This window comes from Callorhinus ursinus, unplaced genomic scaffold, assembly GCF_003265705.2.
Source record: "Callorhinus ursinus isolate GAN/ISIS: 27379988/994484 unplaced genomic scaffold, GSC_fseal_2.0 scaffold10, whole genome shotgun sequence".
NCBI classification, from domain to species: Eukaryota; Metazoa; Chordata; class Mammalia; order Carnivora; family Otariidae; genus Callorhinus; species Callorhinus ursinus.
Genome location: NW_027397072.1, coordinates 16,032,235 through 16,053,633, shown reverse-complemented (window position 1 = coordinate 16,053,633; position 21,399 = coordinate 16,032,235). Strand labels below are relative to the sequence as shown.

The following is a 21,399-nucleotide window of genomic DNA, read 5'->3' as shown; positions in this document are numbered from 1 at the left end:
CCGCTGGCGGGAGCGAGAAGGCAGAGCCAGGGGTCCCCTCGCCTGGGGCCGGGGGTCAGGCCTGCCGGGGCAGGAGGAGAGCGCAGGGCCGGCGGGCTGCGGCCGGGTGGGTTCGCAGGCCAGGGCCCAAGTCTCGGGAGAGACGCAGCGCGGCCAGGGGGCGCCCAGCCGAGCCCACCCAGACGAGGCCCGGCGGGGGCCTCCGCGGGCCGGGCTCCGGGCACCGCGCCGCCGCCGGCTTGCCCCAGACATTCCGTTTCTGCCGCCGGAATGCTCGGACAGGCTCCGGCGGGCCCCGGGCGCCGAGCCCGGTGCCTCCTCCCGTGCTCCGGCGGTGGGCGGGGCCGCGGGGCGGGGCCGCGGGGTGGGCGGAGTGCGGGGCGGCGGGACCTTTAAATTGGCCCCCTCGGCGCGGGGCTCAGGCGCTGGGCTGCTGGAGCGAGGCAACCTTCGAGGACAGCACCTGCAGGAGTGCGGAACCCGCCATGCCGCGCCACCTCTCGGGACTGCTCCTGCTGCTGTGGCCGCTGCTGCTGCTGCTGCTGCCGCCGACCCCCGCCGCCCCCGGCCCCTTGGCCCGTCCGGGCTTGCGGAGGCTGGGGGCGCGGGGCCCAGGGGGCAGCCCCGGGCGCCGCCCTGCTGCGGCCGCCCCCACCGGCGCGCCCTATTCCGGGGCCCGCCAGCGCGGCGGGGCCCGCGGCGCAGGTACGGGGCCGGGAGTGGGACCCCCGCCTGGGAGGGACGCGAGCGGGCACCAGGGAGGGACAGCCGGCAGGAGGGAGGTGGGGAGGGCCGGGAAGGAGGGATGGGTGGTGGGGAAGCGGAGCATCGAACAGGAGAAGCCCCGTGCAGCCGCCAAGTGTTCCGTCTATCCCAACCCGAGCCAGACTGCGATGCAGGAGAAAGAGTCCCCTCTCCGATGAATCTTGTGGGGAAACGGGTCCAGACAAGGGAAGGGAGATGCCTAAAGTCTCTCATAGTCAGGACTAGAATTTGGGTCGCCTGCAGCTCAAACTCCAGCTACTTCCCTCTGCAATTTGGGCCTGGAGGACGGGGCAGCGTGGGAACACCGGCCACCTCCCGGCGCTCTGTGCCGGCTCTACCTCTCGGTGCAGCTGAAAAAACCCTTCCTGAGATTCTGCCTTTAGTTGTCTGGAAATCACTTCCTCTATAGCCCCAGATCAGTGTGACCTTCCCTCCCCTGGCCACAGCCTTCAAGCTGTCTCAGTCCAATCTAGGATCTGGATCAGAATTGGGACTGGAATTCACACGAGGGAGTGGGGGTGGGAGGCCAAGAAGGACACCTGAGGGGCCCCCTGGATGGCCCCAGACCTCTCTTGTAACCGTCCTGGTCTCCACCTCCTCCTCTGCCCCTGACCAGGTGTTCTGCTTGAACCGACTGGGTCCCAATCCCAACCTGTACTCTCTTAGATCCTCAAACACCCAAGACACTGGGTCTTTGGTGAACAATTTTCCATTGCCCTTTTTGGTCTGTAGTTCGTTCCTCTCGCAGAGGTTCCTAGAGTAGCAGAGCTTGAAGATCACCTGACACAAACCCTAAAAGCATATAAACTGAGGCTTATCAAATGACTCAGCAAATCAGTGTCAGAGCTCAGAATAGAACTCAGGGCTCCAAAATCCCACACAAGGATCTTTCCACTGCTACAATCTACCAAGCTCTTAAAATGGGCTTACATAAAATGTAAAGTTTCAGTCTTGCTGAAGAGAGGCTGCACCAAACCATTTTCTGGGTCTCCAGTCTCATTCATGCCTCAGGTTGTTTTGTCTATCCCCTTTTGCACCTTTCTGGATAATGTTGAGAAAGAGCACAAAGGATTCTTTCCTGCATCAGCCCGGATGGGCTGGATTTGAAATGGTGACAGCATTGTCTTTGAGCCGGGGAGTACCAGGGTTCACAAGGGTTAAATTCAGCTGGTAGCCTGCTTTGCTTCAGGCTGGGAGGAGGGGGGGGGTGTAGGGAAGCCTTTCTTCTAAAACATAACCTTGCCTCTGGTCCTTGGGGATGGGACTGGACAGGGAGGAGGGATTCCGCATGGGATGTTCATGTTCCCCCAAAGCAGCACTGGCCCTGCATTACTTGGAATCTAAATTGATCTTGAATGATAATCCTTTAATAAACAACACATTTCACCCTTTCCCAAATTCTCTCCTTTTTGCAACCAGAAATTGCTACGCTTTGCTATGGGCTTTTATTTCTAGCAGGACTATCAAAAATCAGCAAAATTGTAAGTATGGAACACTTTTAGGAAATTCAGATTCTCACTTTCTTGGTTTCTGAGACTCAAAGTGCTGCTATCTAGAAAAGGGGAGTGAGATTCAAAAACAGTGATGTTGCAGAGGGGGTCCAAAGCAGGGGGTAACCAGACGCTCACAGAATTTCCTGCCATCCGAGTTGAGCCTCTGTATTAGTTTTCTATTGCTGCTGTAACAAATTAGCACAAACTCAGTGACTTACAAACAGTACACGCTTATTATCTTTTTCTTTTCTTTTAAAGATTTTATTTATTTTTTAAGAGAGAGAGAGAGACAGCAAGAGAGGGAACACAAGCAGGGAGAGTAGGAAAGGGAGAAGCAGGCTTCCCGCGGAGCAGGGAGCCCGATGCGGGGCTCGATCCCAGGACTCTGGGATCATGACCTGAGCCGAAGGCAGATGCTTAACGACTGAGCCACCCAGGCGCCCCACACTTATTATCTAAGAGTTCTGTAGACCAGAAGTCCAACACTAGTCTCAAAGGGCTAAAATTGTGTCAGCAGGGCTGTGTTCCTTTGGGAAAGATCTAGGGGAGACTGTTTCCTTGCCCAGTTCAGCACGTAGAGGTTACCTTCACTCCTTGACTCAGGGCCTTTTCCCTATTTTCAAAGCCACCAAAGGCAGGTTGGGTCCTTCTCACATCTCATCACTGTGATCTCCTCTCCTGCCTCTCTCTTTTCCACTTTTAGGGGCCTCTGTAATTACACTGGACCCACCCCAATAATCCAGGATAAACTCCCCATCTCAAGATCATTAACTTAATCCATCTGCAAAGTCTTTTTTTTGCCATATAAAGTAACATACTTACAGGTTCCAGCGATTAGGACATAGACGTTTTTGGGGGCGAGGGAGCTTTATTCTGCCCACCGCACCCGCCGCACCCGCTGTAATCTCCCATAAAGGATTCTGTGCGAGAAGGAAGGAATCATGGACATTTACCATAAGAATGTAACCTTGACATTAGGACAAGATTTGGATGTTAGTGAAATCAGTGTCAAATATGGGTTTCATATCACCATGTGTTTTTCCTTTTGTTCCAATTATGTAAAAGTGCCTACATCTATGTCCAGGAAGGATTTTCAATAGGATTCTTCTTCCTTGATCCTGATGCATGGTAATCAAGGGATGAAATGAAATTCAGGAGTTGTTTTATTTATTTATTTATTTTAAAAGATTTTATTTATTTATTTGACAGAGACAGACACAGCGAGAGAGCGAACAGAAGCAGGGGGAGTGGGAGAGGGAGAAGCAGGCTTCCCGCCGAGCAGGGAGCCCGATGCGGGGCTCGATCCCAGGACCCCGGGATCACGACCCGAGCTGAAGGCAGATGCCCAATGACTGAGCCACCCAGGTGCCCCGAGGGAGTTGTTTAAAAAAAAAAATTCCTTTTGACTTAACTAAATACATGACATATATCAGGGCGGTGGCTCAAAGTCAACAAGCAGGATGTTTACTAGGTCCATGAGGAAATATTACCTCAGAGAGAGGCAGCCATTCAGTGAAAATCCCCTTTAGGCTGGGAGTCAGGAAAATTGGAGTCCCATCCATGACCTGCTGTTTTCTGGCTCACACACCTTCCGGAACCTCAGGCTTCTCACCTGTAAAATGGGTATAAAAACTCTGCACCTCTGACTTCATGGGGTTGTTTGTTTTGTGCCCTATGATCTCTAAAACGTTATTGAAAGTAAGGTATGATTTATTTTCCTAAAATTGAATACCTCCAGGAAGCAGGATAAAACCAAGAGAGCATGAGCCAGGGGGAGGGGCAGAGGGAGAGGGGAAAGTAGGCCCCCCCCCAAAGCAGGAGCCTGAGGCAGGGCTCCATCCCAGGACCCCGGGATCATGAAGGCAAACCTTTAACCGACTGAGCCACCCAGGAACCCCAAAGATGTGTGATATTATTACTAAGTGCTTGGTACTTTTTTTTTTTTAAGATTAATTTATTTATTTGATGATCAATGGAATAGAATAGAGAGCCCAGAAATAAATCTTCACATATATGGTCAAATTAAAAAAAAAGATTATTTATTTGAGAGAGAGAGAGAGAGAGGGAAGGACAGAGGGAGAGGGAGAGAGAATCTCAAGCAGACTCTGTGGTGAGCATGGAGCCAACGTGGGACTTGATCTCACCCCTGAGATTGTGACCTGAGCTGAAACCAAGAGTCAGAGTCTTTTTTTTTTTTTTTTAAAGATTTTATTTATTTATTTGAGAGAGAGAGAATGAGAGACAGAGAGCACGAGAGGGAAGAGGGGCAGAGGGAGAAGCAGACTCCCCGCCGAGCGGGGAGCCCGATGCGGGACTCGATCCCGGGACTCCAGGATCATGACCTGAGCCGAAGGCAGTCGCTTAACCAACTGAGCCACCCAGGCGCCCGAGAGTCAGAGTCTTAACCAACCCACTGAGCCACCCAGGCGCCCGAGAGTCAGAGTCTTAACCAACCTACTGTGCCACCCAGGGGCCCCGGTGTTTGGTACTTTTGAGTAGGAAAGATACAAGCTTCTTTGCTTTTGTAGCCCCGGGGCTAAATACGTGGTACGTCCCCACAAAAGTATTTGGTGAATGAAAAAAATGGAAGGGGTGACTGCAAGAGTTTGGTGGAGGCGGAGGGTAGACACCAGTGGGCGTCTCGCCCCCTGAAAACCAGACACACGGACAGAATTGGAAGCACAACAGATGTAGATCAGATTGCCATTCCTCTTCTCACTTTTAAGTATCTCAGGCTCTCGGGGCCCCAAAGTTCACTAAACCTGCTGAACGATGAGAAGGAAGGAGCACTTAGGGCTACTCTGGGCGCGGTTTTTACCCTGTTGGTGGGGGAGTAGAAGAAGGAAGCTTCCAGAAAAGCACTAGTGTGCTTGCCTTGAACTCTGCCGTTGCCTGAGGTGTCTGTGAAGCCTGGGCAGGGCACCGAGGCTGTCCCGAGTTTACCTTTCACACTGTTCAGGGCCACTGTCCCATTGCCACTGTTCCATTGTCCCATGGCTGAGGTCCCCAAGAAAGGTCTGGAAACCATTCATTCCTGGGAGTCAAGAGGAACCTTGGGAGCAATACCTGAAGCAGAGGGATGAGGTTCTAGGTGAAAGTTTGGGATTCAGCCAGCCTGTAGGTGAGATATTTGGAGAAACTTCGCCCCTCTATGTGAATTCTCACTAGGGAATTTGGAAGGACCTTAGTGCTTTCAGCATCTAAAGGGAGGATGGTCTTGGGGGAAGATAGCAGACAGTGGGGCCTCCAGCCCCAGGGCTCTCTGGGTGTGAGGATTGCCCCATTTCTGATTGGGTTCCCATCCTTGCTCAGCCATGCCCATTCCCCACACCCTACTTTGCAGGTGTTTGCAAGAGCAGGCCCTTGGATTTGGTGTTTATCATCGATAGTTCTCGCAGTGTGCGGCCCCTGGAGTTCACCAAGGTGAAAACCTTTGTCTCCCAGATAATTGACACTCTGGACATTGGGGCGGCGGACACACGGGTGGCAGTGGTGAACTATGCCAGCACTGTGAAGATTGAGTTCCACCTCCAGACCCACTCAGATAAGCAGTCCTTGAAACGGGCCGTGGCCCGGATCACCCCCTTGTCAACAGGCACCATGTCAGGCCTGGCTATCCAGGCAGCGATGGATGAGGCCTTCACAGTGGAGGCAGGTGCTCGGGGACCCACTTCCAACATCCCCAAGGTGGCCATCGTCGTGACAGACGGGAGGCCCCAGGACCAGGTGAATGATGTGGCGGCTCGGGCCCGGGCATCTGGTATTGAGCTCTATGCCGTGGGTGTGGACCGGGCGGACATGGAGTCCCTCAAGATGATTGCCAGTGAGCCCCTAGATGAGCACGTTTTCTACGTGGAGACCTACGGGGTCATTGAGAAACTTTCCTCTAGATTCCAGGAGACCTTTTGCGGTAAGTCTTTGCTCTCAACTAGAATATTCGGATATTGTATATCCAAAGAAAGAGAGTTACTCTTTTCTTTTTTTTTTTTTTTTGTAGCAACTTTATGGAAAACTGAAATATAAGCAGTGCTTTTCTTGAGTTTTTTACCAACTTAAACACACTTTGTTGGTTTAGGAATATAGAGTTGCTTTATATATAACTTGGTTTGCTCATAAAAATCTTCATGTTTGCATTAGAAATGTGAAGGTCTGGAAATACCCAGGATAAATGATCCTGCTGTTCCCTGAGGGGGTCAGAAAAAAGACAAACAAACAACTCAAGACACCTCTTTTCTCCCATCTGCCCACAACTCCATTTTTCCCAGATATTTTCTTTAGCTTTACCATATCTGGCTTTAACAGAACTCTGTTTGTTTTCCTGGAGAAGATGGGGAGTAGCATCTGTCTGCCCATGGAAGGATCTGGGGGCTTTCCAGTGCAACTGTCAGTCAGGGTTTTGCTTATTCTCTAGATCCTCTAGTTTTCAGATTCTGCTCTTCCTCTGGTTGTTCTTTGTGGAGGGACAGGGTTAGGAATGGGGGGAGGGATTGGGATCTCAGTTCACTGGTAAGAGAGCAGGAAGCAGATTGAAAAAAAGATTGTTACTGTCCTTTTGTCTTTCATCATTTAGGATAGAGTTAGAATATGAGCATGCTAATTTAATTGGAATTTTTAGCATGAATCAGTCAAATCCATGAATATGAATCCATTTAAGGCGGGGCTTTATTCTTAGTCACTGACCAGAATTATGAATATGTAAGACTCATACTTTTTTAAGTTTCTTTTTTTTAAAAATATTTTTACTTATTTGACAGAGAGAGAGACAGCGAGAGAGGGAACACAAGCAGGGGGAGTGGGAGAGGGAGAAGCAGGCTTCCCGCGGAGCAGGGAGCCCGACGCGGGGCTCGATCCCAGGACCCTGGGACCATGACCTGAGCCGAAGGCAGACGCCCAACGACTGAGCCACCCAGGCGCCCCCCCTTTATTTATTTTTTTTTAAAGATTTTATTTGTTTGAGAAAGAGAGAGTGCACGAGTGAGCACAAGCCGGGGTGGGGGTGGTGTAGGGGCAGAGGGAGAAGCAGACTCCCTGCTGGGCAGGGAGCCTGAATGCAGGACTTGATCCCAGGACCCTGGGAGCGTGACCTGAGCCAAAGGCAGACACTTAACTGACTGAGCCGCCCAGGCGCCCAAGTTTCTTTTTTTCTTTGTATCCATCTATGTATGTTCTGTCTTTCCATCTACCCATATTCATGCTTTATTTATTTATTTATTTTTTATCATTTAGAGATATAATCTTTCAAAGCCCTCTGTGGAATTATCCAAACAGGTGTGGGCAAATTTCTAGTTCAGGTGAATTTTAAAATGTGGATACTTTTTGCTGTGTAACCTATTCCCCACCTCTTTATTCGATATGCATTAATTGATCACTGATGATACAAAGATGAAGGTATTCCCTCCCTACTCTCAAGCAATAGTCTGGAGGTGGTGATGAGAAACAAGTGAATCAGTAATTACAATTGCGAATTTCAAGGCGACTTTACATTGAAATTAATGTGGAACTCGGCAGTCACCCCAGTTTGTCAGGAAATGGGAGAAGAAGTCTTGGTCTGGAGCAAAGTTTGGCCTCAACTCAGCCAGACCTGGCTGGTGGCCTCTTGTTCTTCCTGTCCCAGGACACTGGGCCTTCACAAGCTGTCCTTGGCTTTGGTGGCATCTACTTGGCATTCATTGGTTTCTCAAAAGAACATGGCTTTCTTTCTCCCAGGAAAACCCCCTGTGCTTGTGGGTGAGAGCTTTTCCATAAAGACGTTGGTCTGTGGCAGAGTTGGTCTCAAAGCTAGCACCTGGGGTTGGGCTTGAAGGCCATAAAGTAGCAAGTGGTGAGTGGCAATCTTTTCCTTCTGGTACAAAAGACCTGCTTGTTCTGGGGGAAAAATGTCCTCTCTGTGGAGAAAAGACTGAGGGGCAGCTTGTTGTAGTCAATGGGTTGGAAAGATCGTTCCATGAAAAGGCCCTTCTTGGGAAAATATTAGCCTTGACCTGTTGCCAAAGCAGTCGAGGCTGGGTTACCTGCCCAGGGGTGCCAGCCTCCTCCAACAGGCCTCCTTGGTTTTCTCAGAAATAACTAAATTCATTGATTCTTCTTTCAAAACGTGTCACTAGGAAAAAAATCCAACGAGATACAAACACCTCCAGGAGTGAAAAGAGGGGGATGCGGCTTGGCTGACGTGACCTTGTTTATTCTGTTCTTCCTTTTCTTTTTACCTGCTTGCATCCATCCTCTGAGTCCATTCTCCTTGCGGATACCAGAGGCCCTGAAGTTGCATTAGCCTACGTTTAGGCTCACGCACCCATGCTGCTCATTTGGGAGGCAGTTACCTGCCTTGCCCTCCACCATTTGCATGTTCAAATATGTATTGCCGCCCAAGAGTGAGTGAGTTCCAGGCCAAGAGACATGCCTGTGTGTGAATTCTGTTTTGACACAGACTGTAGAGCTCTTGGAAAGCAGATTCTGGCTGCAAGAGGACAACTAGCTCATAGACCTTCCAGAAGTACATTGTAGTTCTCCCCGTTTCTTTCAGTTGGGAAGTAAAAGGTCCTTCTCCTGGGCTAGGTGGATACACTGAATAAAGTATCCAGTTGTCTGACCCACGTAAGTGTTTGGCTTCAGCTCCAAATTCAAAATTTCCTTTCTCTTTGAGAAAGCTGAAATGAAATTTGTAATTTTAAATTAGTAACATTATTCGTGTAAGAGTGGTATTTCCAATAAGGTAGAGGCAGAAAACAGTTTTTAAAAGTGAACTCTCATTGAAAAGGAACCAGAGGGCGGTGTCTTTTTGACAGGGAAGGAAGTATCTGGAATGTTTCTTATGTGTCGATACTGACGATTTTACACTTCTGGTGTGCAGCTGCGGACCCATGTGCCCTTGGCACGCACCAGTGCCAGCACGTGTGTATCAGTGATGGGGAAGGCAAGCACCACTGTGAGTGTAGCCAAGGATACTCCTTGAACGCTGATATGAAGACATGTTCAGGTGAGGCCTGCTTCGGGGAGGGTGCCTGACTGGGACTTAGTAGGGGACCTACTCTCCAGGTTCGGGACTGGCCTTATGCTTTTCTCCTGACTGCCTTTTGGGTGGTTCACAGATGCTTGTCAATGGTTTTCCTCTAAAATTGTTGGAGAAAAGTGAGGTAATACATAAATCAGCTTCTTTATAGTACTTATAATTAGTTTTCAAGAAAAAAGTTAGTAGGAAAATAGATTAGTCAGGAAGGGGGCCAGAACTCTTGGCCCTTTTGAGGATTTTGGAGCTTTTCCTGGAGTTTACTTAATTAAATACAAGCTGCCCCTTTGTCTCTGTGACCAGAGCTGCTCATTGAATTTAGACACAGAAGAAAGTTTAGAGAGGTTCTCATGCATCTGGTATATGGATACTCACCTGCCATCAATAAAGATGGGAACTAGGTCCATTTTTATTTTAATCCTCGGAAAAAGTTTTTGAGAGGAAGGAAACTTAGAGATCATTTAATTCAACTTGCTCATTTTGTAGATGATGAACTTGAGACCCAGGCAAGGAAGAAGACTTATCCATGTCAGGGGGTCTGTTAGTGAAAGAGCCAGCATAGAAATCGGTTCCCAACCTCCTGTCCCATGGTCTTTTTCATATGCCAAACAGTCCCTCTTTCAGTGTGTGTGTGTGTGTTGTGGCTCATAATTAATTTACCACATTTTCCTTGTGTTTACATTTGTCCTGATGGTCTTTTGATAGCTATCGATAAGTGTGCTCTGAACACTCATGGATGTGAACACATCTGTGTGAACGACAGAACTGGTTCTTACCATTGTGAGTGCTATGAAGGTTATACCCTGAACGAAGACAAGAAGACATGTTCAGGTGAGTGGGGGAGGAGGCTCTCCTTAAGCTACCTCCCCGTCTGCATACCTTCCTAGCCAGTGTTGGAGGGTAGGTCACGCTGACAAGGCACTTGGTTGGTTTTTCTCTCTTGGGCCTTTCCCATTTCTGAGTCGTATTAGAAAAGTCAAAAGTTGCAGCAGGTGTGTATGTCTCACGGCCCCCACGTGTGAGTGTGTTGTTCATTTCCTTCTCAGTAGCTAGCCCTGGTAGTGCTCTCCAAATGCTAAAGACAGTTTAGTAAGTTAAAATCAGAGAACGCTCCACGACATACTTATTACCTACAACGGGATAAATAGTTCCTACATAGTGGAGAGACCTGGCAGACAGCGCTTCAACCAAGTGATCAGAGGGAACTCCACCAGTAATGACCCGCAGGGACATCATGTGCCTCCTGATGCGATGTCCTGAGGGCACAGGAGCACCTCTGTTGTCTTCGTTAAAAATTCAGCATCATGAGGAAACTTCACACAAACCCAACCTGAGAGGCATTCTACAAAGTAATTTTCCAGGGCTTTTCAAAGCTGTCAAGGTCATGGAAGACAAAGATGGAGGAAATGTCCCAGAGAGAAGGGGACTAAGGACATGTGACAATGAAGTGCGATGTGGATCCTGGATTGGATCCTGGACCAGAAAAAGGACATTAGTGGTAGAACAAATGACAAAATGTTACTAAGATCTGTGGATTAGTTAATAGCATTGTGTCAGTGTTAATTTCCCGGTTTTGATAATTGTGCTATGGTTATAATGGGGAAATGGGGTGAAGTACAGGACTTTTTGTACTATTTTTGGAACTCTTCCATATGCCTACAATGATTTCAAAATGAAAAGTTTAAAGACCAAAAAAAAAAAAAAAATTTACCATGTCCGTGTAGAGAGAAGTGCATTGAGTGACAGTTTGGGTCTTGAGTTCTGATGCTGCTCTGAGTCAGCTGGTCTCCTATGGATTCAGCTTCCTCACTTAGAACAGGGGAGGGCTGAATCACAGTTTCTTCAAACTCAAATTTGATGTCTTTCTGAATCTAGTGTAATTAGCCACATAATTGTTGGTATCCCTCTGATTCAGCGTAAATACGATAAACCTGAAAGGAATGCTTTAGTATTTATTTGTTTGTTTATTTATTTAGTATTTATGAGATACTTAGATTATAAAAAACTCAGTTTGGATGATTTTGAAAAAGCAGTTGGGGAAAAAAGAATAAGGGCTGTGTGTAGGATTTTGCTAAATTCCGCTAACTTCTAGTACGAGCTTACAGTACGGATGGCTGTGGAAGGTTTCCAAGAGGTTTGCCTCTTATATATTTCTAGCCGCAGGTAAGAAGATTTCTATATATGGGTAATAAAAGCCTTCTCCACTTCTAATTTCTTTTCTCCTGGACTTTTTTTTTGGCAGCTCAAGACCAGTGTGCCTTTGGTACACATGGCTGTCAGCACACTTGTGTGAATGACAGAGATGGGTCCCATCACTGTGAATGCTACGAGGGTTATACTCTGAATGCAGATAATAAAACGTGTTCAGGTAAGGTCCACTCAAAAAATTCTTTCCTAGCTGGCTCTTTCTATGGCAGTGAAACCAACTTGCAATTCACACAGCGAGAGATTCTTAAAGATACTTTAACGAATCAGGCTCGAGACCTTCTATGCTGCTTATAGACCAAGGCACACATTGCTCAGACAGCGGTGAGCTCACTTGATTTTGCGAATATAGCTCATTTCAGAAATGGGTAGGGAGTGAGGGATGTGAGAAAAGCTAATTAAATGTAAGATCCTTATCCAGGAAAATTTTAGAGCTCTGTACACTGGGGACTTGTAAAGCAAACGGGAACTTTAGAGGAAATCAGTTGGACAGTAACTATTTGGTATGATAGGCTGAACTGATCTTTTTCCAATTAAAACTTGCCCTGGAACTTTTCTGTAGCATTAATCTTAAAGCTGGATCATTTTAGTAAAGGAGACTTTGTCAATGACTGAATTAGACCCACACAGATCTTCCAGTAAATTTGAAGTAAGTTGTTCCCTGACGCTTTTTAGATGTTCAATCTTCTGTGAATCTGAGCCTTATGACTTGGCGAATCCTCATTAATTTGATTTAAACTCACTGGCAGAACAGGATGGCATTTATAATATAAAAACACTCCTGAGAGAAATTACTGCCTTTCAAGGCGATGTTTAATTTTGGCCTATTCAAACTTTTTTTTTTTTTAGATTCTTATGTATATGCTCCTGTCCCTTGAGGAGAGATATTATGTGACCTTTTCAAGAGAGACTAAGGGAAATGGCACATGACCAGTTCCCTTTAAAAAAAAAAAAAAGAAATCAATTAAAGAGGACTGAGCACCTATTTTGTTCCCAGGACTGTGCAAAGCCCTCTGGGGAAGCAAAGCAGCACATTTTCTGCCTCTGAGCAATTTGCAGGCTGGGCCCAAAGAGAACCAACACCCTGAGAAGGCAGAGACTAGCCAGGGAGAGGGACAGACGGTAATGGAGGGCTACGGAAGCTGGGGAGGCGGGCTGTCTGGGGAAGGGCACGGAGCGTGTAGGGCAGCAGGTGGGCCTCGAGGATGGTGGAGATTTAGATGGAGGACAGCAGAGCCAGATGGCCAAGGGGAGCGGCTTGTGTTGGTTTGTTCTGGGGGTAGGACTAAGTCAGTTGGGGTGGAGAGGCCTCAGGGCTGCACTTCTCAAACTGGTTATAGGTATCCCACTTGGTACCTCAAGCAGCCAGGGACATTGAAGACCTTGAAAAAGGAAACTAAAACAAATTTACATTTAAACTAATAGATATTGTGGAATAAAGTGGAACATTTTATTAAAAAAAAAAAGTCGAAGAAAATGTTCGGTTAAGGCAGACTATTCCAGGCCATACTCCCAGGTCACGATACACAACGTTCTTCAGTGCCGACTGTATGCCGTACGTGGTTCTAGGCATTTCAGACACAGTCACACATTTATTGTTGCTCACAGCAACCTTAAGAGGAAGCTGAGGCCCAGACAGCTTAAGTAACTTGCCCACGGTCACACAGCTGGTGAGTCGCAGAGCGAGGATTTGAACCCGGGCACTTGCTCTGGTGGTTACACATGCTGTCACATGTCAAGCCATCATGTTTCATGGTTGCTATGCATGGCTGTACAGCACAGGAGAGCAAAGGCAGAAGAGCAAGACCAGATGGCGGAAAGTTAGAGGGTTAGAAAAAAATATATGTATGGAGCCCAATGCGGAGCAGTATTTATGTATTTTAAAGTAATAATGGATACTGTTCTGAAGCTGAGGTACATAACATGGGTCACATTCCCTCTAACAGCCTGCTTTTTCCCCTGCTGGGCAGTAGCAAGGCTTGTAGATTAAATGTGGAGCCCCCAGATCAGGGGCTGGGGGTGGAGGCGTGACCAGCTGTTATCTGTAGAGCAGCTGCTAGGCTGGGGTAGGGAGAGGGAAAGGGACAAAATCTCAAGCAGACTCCACGCTGAGTGCAGAGCCCAACACGGAGCTGGATCCCATGACCCTGAGATTATGACCTGAGCCAAAACCAACAGATGCTCAACTGACTGAGCTACCCAGGTGCCCCCTATTATTCAGCATTTTGCTGGAAAAATCTGAAGTAATGAAGGGGAATATCAGTGTTAAAGTTAGAAAGACACTCTATGGATAAATTATGTAGAGACTTGCATTTCACTCAAAGCTCTTTTATAGGCAATAGTGAGCCATGGAAGTTTCCTGAGTGTGGAGGGACACTGAAGAGTTAGAGGGGAACAGACACGGTTGGTCCCTGCGATGGTGGAGGAAGAAACTGTGTCTCCCGGGAAGACTTTCTGGGTTTATTAAAGGAGATCTGCTGTTTTTATTTATCCTGGGCCAGTCTAGATATGGGATGAGACGAGCATAGCACTTTGCTCTCCACTCAAATTTGGGCCAACTGTCTTCCTCCTCTAATATATTTACTGTGACAGATAAAAAATGCTCCACTATCCAAACCTACACCTCTCCTCACCATCATCACTATTACCACCATCTCTGTGCGTATGTGTGTGTAGGCTGGTGTTTTCTGTCCCACTTTGCACGCTATCAAGGGCAGCCCCTTGGTCAACACAGCATCAGCTTTATGCGCAGCATCAGATTTAGCTCCATGTGCAAGTGGGTCACTAATTCACTATTTTTGGTGATGGTGAAGATGATCCACGTGTAGCTGGAGACGTTGGAGGCACTTACAGGCATCCGGAGAGGCCGAAGGTAAGTTCTGGCATATAATCAAGACTCAGTGCAGCCCCAGTCCTGCAGGCAGGAAGAAAAGAGAAGGCGCCCCCAGATATCTGCGAGAAATGAGAAGGAAAAGGGGGGAGGCAGTAAAAGGTGGGGCTGGAGGGATGTGAGATGTAGGAAAGGAAAACGGGCTTTCTCCTGAAAGGTGGGAACTGTGTCGCTGACGGCGGAAGGGTTCATTCTCAGCACCTGTTGAGACCGAACCTTTTCTCTCCCATAAATCTGTGTTTCCTTCGCCACTGTAACCTGGGACTGTTTTCTTTCCTGACCCACGCCTGGGCAGTTCGCAGCAAGTGTGCTCTGGGCTCGCATGGTTGCCAGCACCTTTGTGTGGACGACGGGGCCACGGCCTATCACTGCGATTGCTACGCGGGCTACACCCTGAATGAAGACAAGAAGACGTGTTCAGGTAGACTGTCCCTTCGAGCCCGTTTTGTTTGGAAGGGTCATCTTCTAGGAGCAAGTTTTCCTCTTTCAATCCGAAGCACGGTTCCGAGTGGTCCTCCTGGTCCGAGGCCTCTAGAGGTTCCCAGCTGTCTTCACGATGAAGCAAGTCTCCCCGCAGCCATTCTTCCCCCAGGATTCCTTCCTCTCTCTTAGATTTTCTTTCTCATTACAGACTCTTCCTAAGTTGGATTTTTGGTGGTTCTTGTAGTGACGGTAAGATACACATAACATCCGATTTTGCACTTCGACCATCTTTAAGCGTCTAGTTCAGCGGTGTTAGGTGCATTCCTATGGTTGTGTAGCCGTCCCACTCCCCGTCTGCAGAACTTTATCATCCCAGACTGAAGCTCTGTACCCCTTCCCTTCTGTCCCTGCCCCTGGTCACCTCTCTTCTTCACCTGGTCACTCCCTTTGCCCCTGGATTCACTGCTTCCGCATCCTCTGCTCCACCACGTGGACACCTGGCTACTCCAGGAACATGCCCTGCCTGTTTCCACCCTTGGCTGGGACCCCCTTCCACCACCACTTCCGCTTGTCAAAATCCAAGAACCACACCCTTGCCAACATTTGGTTTTGTTGGATTAAATTTTTGCCAATCTAGCAGAGGCAAAAAAGCGTCTTCCTCTGGTCTTTATTTTTTTTATTTCCTGGCTACTTCCTGTATTTATTGGTCATTTGAGGTTTTTATTGGGAAATGCTGTGTATGCCCTTACTTTTCGCTTGGGTTATTTGTATTCTTCTTACGGATACAAAGGAACTCTTCGCATTTCCGGATATAAAGTCTTTGTTGTTTTATGTGTGGCAAATATTGCCTCGTGTTTATATTTTTTACTGAAATGATGTCTCTGCAACAGTATTCATGACATTTTAATTCTTGAGTTGTGCGGTAGCTTTATTAGTGTTTATTTCCATTATGCTTCATCACTTGCCTAAGTGTTCTCTAAATTGCTTTGTGTGAATCAAATACTACACAATAGTGTTGGTATGTTTGTTTCTCTAATTCCCAGGCCTAGTTCAATTTTACCCCCTCTACCAGAGTTTTTCCCTTTTCCTTCCATTGAACTCGGTCCTCTTTCAGCCCAGGACGCCTTGTGTTGGGGTTACTTGTGTGCTCCTTCAACCATTCCATCGTCCATTCGGTCAACAGAGCACCGGCTGTGTTCTAGGCACTAGGTATATAATCGTGAACAGAACGCGTATGGTCTTTGGTAACAGTCTAAGGGGAAGAGACAAGGAAATAGCAATTTATAAAGAAGAGCCATGAGAAAAGAACAGGGTCCTGAGACCAGGGGGGATGGGGGACCTACTTCAGGTTGGGAGGCTCTCTCTGAGGAAATGACATCTGAGACCCGAGGATCAGCAGTAGTTAGGTTAGGATTGGGGTGTTGGTGGAAGGAGGGAGAGTGATGCCAAGGCCCGCGTGGTGGCTTTAGGGGGAGAGGCGGGGAGAGGCAGCCAGCGCGAGGGAAGCACCACCAGCCGGGGAAGTGTGGTGTCACTTTGGAGACGGAGGCAGGGGCCGAGTCATGCTGATCTTCTGGGGTGAGGGGAAGGAGTTTATATTTGGGAAGTCACTGGAGAGTTTTAAGGAGTGGAGCGGCGTGATCCTGTTTATATTTTCACAAGTCACCCTAGCTGCTGTGGATCGGAGGGGACGAAGAGCAGAGGGCTGGGACCAGCCCGACGTTGTTGCAGCGGTCCCGGGTTGGGTGACGAAGGTGGCAGTGGTGACAGAAGCAAGCTGATTCCAGATACCTTTCTGAGGCAGAATGACCAGGATTTGGTGATAAATGGGATTTGGGAAACAGGGGAGAAGGAATGAGGATGACTTTCCTATTTCAGACTTGAGCCTGAAGTCTGAAATCTTCGTTGAGGTGAGGAAGACTGAGAGTGAAGCAGATTTGGGGAGAAAAGTCAGAGTTTGAGACTTGTGTATTTATCCTCTGTAGACAGTAAACTCCAACCCCTGAGGGTAGTAGATGTTGTCTGTATTCTAGCATCTTCCATAGCACCTGACACTCAGTGGATACTTCTTCAGCTGAAGTAAAGTATGGATCCGCTTCTTGGGGAGGGTGAGGATAATAGGGAACAGCTTGTAGAATTTGAATATGTCAGGGTACTGTTACCCTATCTAGGGGTTTAATCCTCAAAAAAAATCAGTCTTGGGCATTTTTTCTTCTCCTGGAGGACGGGGATTCCAGCCTCATTTATGATGGGTTAGGTCCTGACCTCATTTGCCTAGCCATTCACTTCTTTGCTCAGCAAGTATTCATGGAGCTACTCTGATGTATCTAGTACTCTGTCAGGTCTGGAGGAAGGAACTGGAGACATACCAATGTTTTGTAGTTTGTAGTGTACAAGTCTTGCACTTCTTTTGTTAATGTAATCCTAAATATTTTATTCTTTTTGATGCTATTGTGAATGGGTCCATCTCTCATCTTTCAATTGTGCTACATCCCAGTTTTTAAATTTTCTGGGAGTGTTTTAATTAGACTATCCTACTGAGCCCTTGCCCTCACAGAACTTATGGTTCATCAGGCAAGATACACTGGAAAAGCATCTCGAGTGCCAACTGTATGCTCTTTATAGGGATGATGGGCATGTACTTAATTTCAGGAGATACTTTCTGGCTTACTGACTGACTGATTTAGGCTGGCTGTCCATAAAAGTCCCTAAAAGTCAAGAGGATTTGGACAGGTGGGTAGATTACATTTATGGTCATGTTAGCTCTATATCCTATCTTTGTAGAATGTGGGAGAAAACATAGGAGGCAAAAGACCATTCTCTGTCCTCAGGTGATGGTACTGCTCAATGGAAGATTACCCACCAGTCTTCAGATCTGGGAAGTTACTCTTATTTCCATTAGGCAACTTTAGGGGCTATGATAGTGAGTAGGAATAGCTGTTTCACTGGATTTCAGAAAGAACTAGGAGTTAGCATTATCATTCTCCCAGGTTCTTTGCTTAAATGCTGATACAAACCTAAATTTTTACTTCCAAAGTATTTATGGGTAAGAACTAGAACTCTCAATTCAGACCATTCAATAGAATAATAGTCTGTATAAGAAATCAGGAATTATCTAATTTTAATTCTTGAAATATTTTGGCCAAAGAGAGAATTCTTTTCCTTACTTTCATTTCTTAATGAGGACACAGTATCATAATAAGACCAATTATCTTAGCTCTGCATTCTTGGCTTCCCCCTACATCAACTTTTTAAAAATTTACCTTATATCATAGAAAGTTTCCAATATTTACAAAGTATAGAGAATACAATGAACTCTCTGATAATCAACACTCAGGTCTGATGATTGTAAATGTTTCCCAAAATTTAATTTCTTCTGTGACGTTAATATTTCAAAGTATTTTCTCCTCTTTCTGTGTGCTCTTATATCCTTTTACCTCCTGGAAAATGCATTTAGGTAAGTCTTAAAAATGGAAGGACTGAATTACAGATTTCCTGATTTCCTATAGTTTCTAATTAAGTAACATTGTAACATTTTGTGTACTGTCGTCGTCAGCCATTGAAGAAGCACGAAGACTCATCTCCACAGAAGATGCTTGTGGATGTGAAGCCACACTGGCATTCCAGGACAGGGTCAACTCATATCTGCAGAGACTGAGTGCCAAACATATCCTTTCTGGAAGGTTTTCTGCTTTAAGCCACCCTAGGTAGTACAACTGAGCCAAAGATTTTAGGACATTCCACAGGATAAGGGCCCTATTCATTATGTTTTAAGATGAGCAATAGTAATACAGTGTTTATTTTTTTTAGAGTTCTTTTAAAATCTTTTAATGGACTGTTTTGCCCATTTAATATTTACATGCTAAAAGCTGCCTATTTCTTTCTCTAGTGCTTTTCCATAGCAGTATATGCTAACTGTATTATTAACAGATGGAGTTATTATGTATGATTCCTTTATATGGGCTTTCTTAGTTCAGAATCTGTAGATGTACGGAAGGAGTTAGCTGATGAGTGAGGTGATAGCTCTAGACAACTGGTCAAAAGCAGATTTCACAATGTAACATGGTACCACCTAAGAAACTTTCAAAATCAGTTCTGTAACTAAAGGAGTAATTCAGGAAAAGTACTTTTTCTTAGATCAGGTTAACAACACTGTCTCTAGGTAACTTAGAGGAGTGGTATTCAAACTGTGATAGGGATATTGGGGGGGCACAGAAAGTTTTACAAAAATCCATTTTCAAATCCTTAAATTGACCTACCAAAAATGCTACAGGGGGTCAGCTGGCATTCTCTGTTCCCATCTCTCACTTCATTTTGCCATTCTCCTAACTTTACACAAGGAAGCCATACCTCTTATCTAACCTGAATCTTCTAAGGTGAATTTCTTGGAAAAGTAAAATCTCCAGAGAGCCAAACAAAAGGACAGTTCAACAGTTTTCTAATCAAGGCTTCATAAACTCCCTCAATTTATTACGAGACACTTATCCAATTAAATACTGCCTTTTATTTTTAATAATTTTATGTCAACATTTATAATTTATTTGTTGTTTGATCAATTATGTGCTCATAATAGTTGTAATGATAACTCATTCCAGATGATTAGAAAAACTGTGGGCTTTATGGTCAAAGAAAATTAATTTAAAGGTAGTTTCAATATAAATGTATATGTGCTTGTTGTTTCTATAAATTTACGTCAAAGAAGTCTTGGTGGTCAAGAAAAGATTTTCAAGATTCAAAGTAGAACAAAATTCTGTGGAGAAAGCAGAAAGGAAATACAAATACAAGGAAATACAAATTCCTTTATTTTAAATATTTGATTTTAAAAGACACATAGGTATCCATTCAGTATGGCATTAATATATAGGATATATTTGAAAGACTAATTTAGATTTTATTTTTTAATTAAAAAATTTTTTTAAAGATTTATTTATTTCAGAGAGAGACAGGGACAGCAGGAGTGGTGGGGAAGGGCAGAGGGAAATGGAGAGGGGGAGCAGACTCCCCGCTGAGTGCAGAGCCCAACACAGGCCTGGATCTCAGGACTCATGAGATCATGACCCAAGCAGAAACAGAGTCAGACGCTTAACTGACTGAGCCACCCAGGCGCCTCTAGATTTTATTTATAAAAAACCAATACTTACGTTATGGCAGAAATTGCATATTTTGTAACTAAAACTTATGATGAAAATTTTCATGTAATTTAAATATACACAGACATCACTTATTTGTCACAATTATTTTAGGGGATAGGAACAAAAATGTTTGAAGACAACTGCTCTGTATCATCATCTCTGAAGACCACTGCTTTATAACATGCTCTCTAAAGAATAGAATTTCTGAGTTTTAGAGTTTTGATGAGAAATAATTTCACTTTTTCTTTATTGACAATAGAATGTAATTATTTTCTTTTATCTTGTATTGAAGTGTTTGAAAGTGTGTTTGTGTTTTGTGATGTCTAAAAATAAAAGGCGTTGGCCTTAACAACTAGCCACTTGATGACATTTTGGGGAAGTTGCAAGCAGATGAATATGGACAAATACATCGTTGAATTACTCAGATTTTTCACCTGGAAATACGGAGGGCTTGGTGTATTTAATATTTTTGCATACTTCAATGTTCCTGCTAATAATTTGCCATTGCAAATGCTTGAATATTACTGGATAAGTAGTATGAGGATCTTCTGGAGAATCAGTATTGTTTTTTTTAACGAAATAGTTACGTTCACATCTTTAAGAGCAAACTTTAGTGTCTCTAAGCTACGACTGTGAAATGATTCGTAGGAAATAGGATGAAAAGTTTAGTATTTCTTTATTTACTAATTGAGCCATTTAATTTTTAAACGTTTATATTAGTAAGATAACCATTCTTACAATGGGAACTTTTGATCTATTTTCTCTTGATAGTATTTATAGTGTAAACCAGTCTTATTGAGAGTGTAAATTATACAAAGTATTTACACATAAAAAAGTTCATATAATTAAATTGAGGTGAATATAATTTAGAACTGTTTCTTTAACGCTTTGTTTTTTGCTCAGTTTTTGCTGGAGTATTACTGAAGCTGTGATCAGGGGATTGTAACATGCATATCTAGATCAAGTGAACACTACATGAAATACTAAGAAACCTGTAACTAAAGACTTTAGTTTTGAATTAAGAGTGTTATAACTTTTTACCAAGGATTAAAAAAAATCCTACATTATCTTTACCATTTCACTTTAGGATCCAATCAATAAAATTATATATTTATAAATATTGCTCTAACAAGTAAAAACAAATCTAATGTCTTTTTAAAGTTTTAAAGTTTAAGCCTAACTTTTTTTTACTTACATATTTGGTATATGTAATTTTTTTTCAGCTTGAAAGCTTATAGTTTTTAGAAGAAAACAGTCCTTTAAATTGTGACTACTCTTTTTTTTGTATTGTCTTTAGTATAATAAAAAGTTACTATCTTTATATATTGTCATGACTTTTTAAATTTCAACTATTAACATATTTCCTTAGACTGAATTAACAATTATTTTGAATATATGATGATTTCTTGTTAAAGGACACAATGTTGTAACTCTTCCCATAATTTAATCGCATACTTTTAAAGTTAAAAATGTAAGTTCAGGTTA

At 44.9% G+C, this 21,399-nt stretch overlaps 1 protein-coding gene across 1 annotated transcript; it reads left to right on the top strand.

The window, feature by feature from the left end:
• The first annotated feature begins 485 nt into the window (after positions 1-485).
• MATN3 (matrilin 3) lies at positions 486-20,709 on the top strand. Its single transcript, XM_025868622.2, has 8 exons — positions 486-705; positions 5,602-6,168; positions 9,109-9,234; positions 9,970-10,095; positions 11,507-11,632; positions 14,655-14,780; positions 18,339-18,449; positions 20,275-20,709. Exons 1-8 carry the CDS (start codon positions 486-488, stop codon positions 20,328-20,330), a joined length of 1,458 nt encoding a protein of 485 aa, XP_025724407.2. The 3' UTR covers positions 20,331-20,709.
• The last annotated feature ends 690 nt before the right edge of the window (positions 20,710-21,399 follow it).

Excerpts from the sequence above, each read along its gene's own strand:
- MATN3 (XM_025868622.2), top strand. The coding sequence starts at position 486 with ATGCCGCGCCACCTCTCGGGACTGCTCCTGCTGCTGTGGCCGCTGCTG. Across the intron at positions 6,169-9,108 it reads ATTCCAGGAGACCTTTTGCG|CTGCGGACCCATGTGCCCTT; the intron begins GTAAGTCTTTGC and ends TCTGGTGTGCAG. Across the intron at positions 18,450-20,274 it reads GCAGAGACTGAGTGCCAAAC|TTGATGACATTTTGGGGAAG; the intron begins ATATCCTTTCTG and ends ACAACTAGCCAC.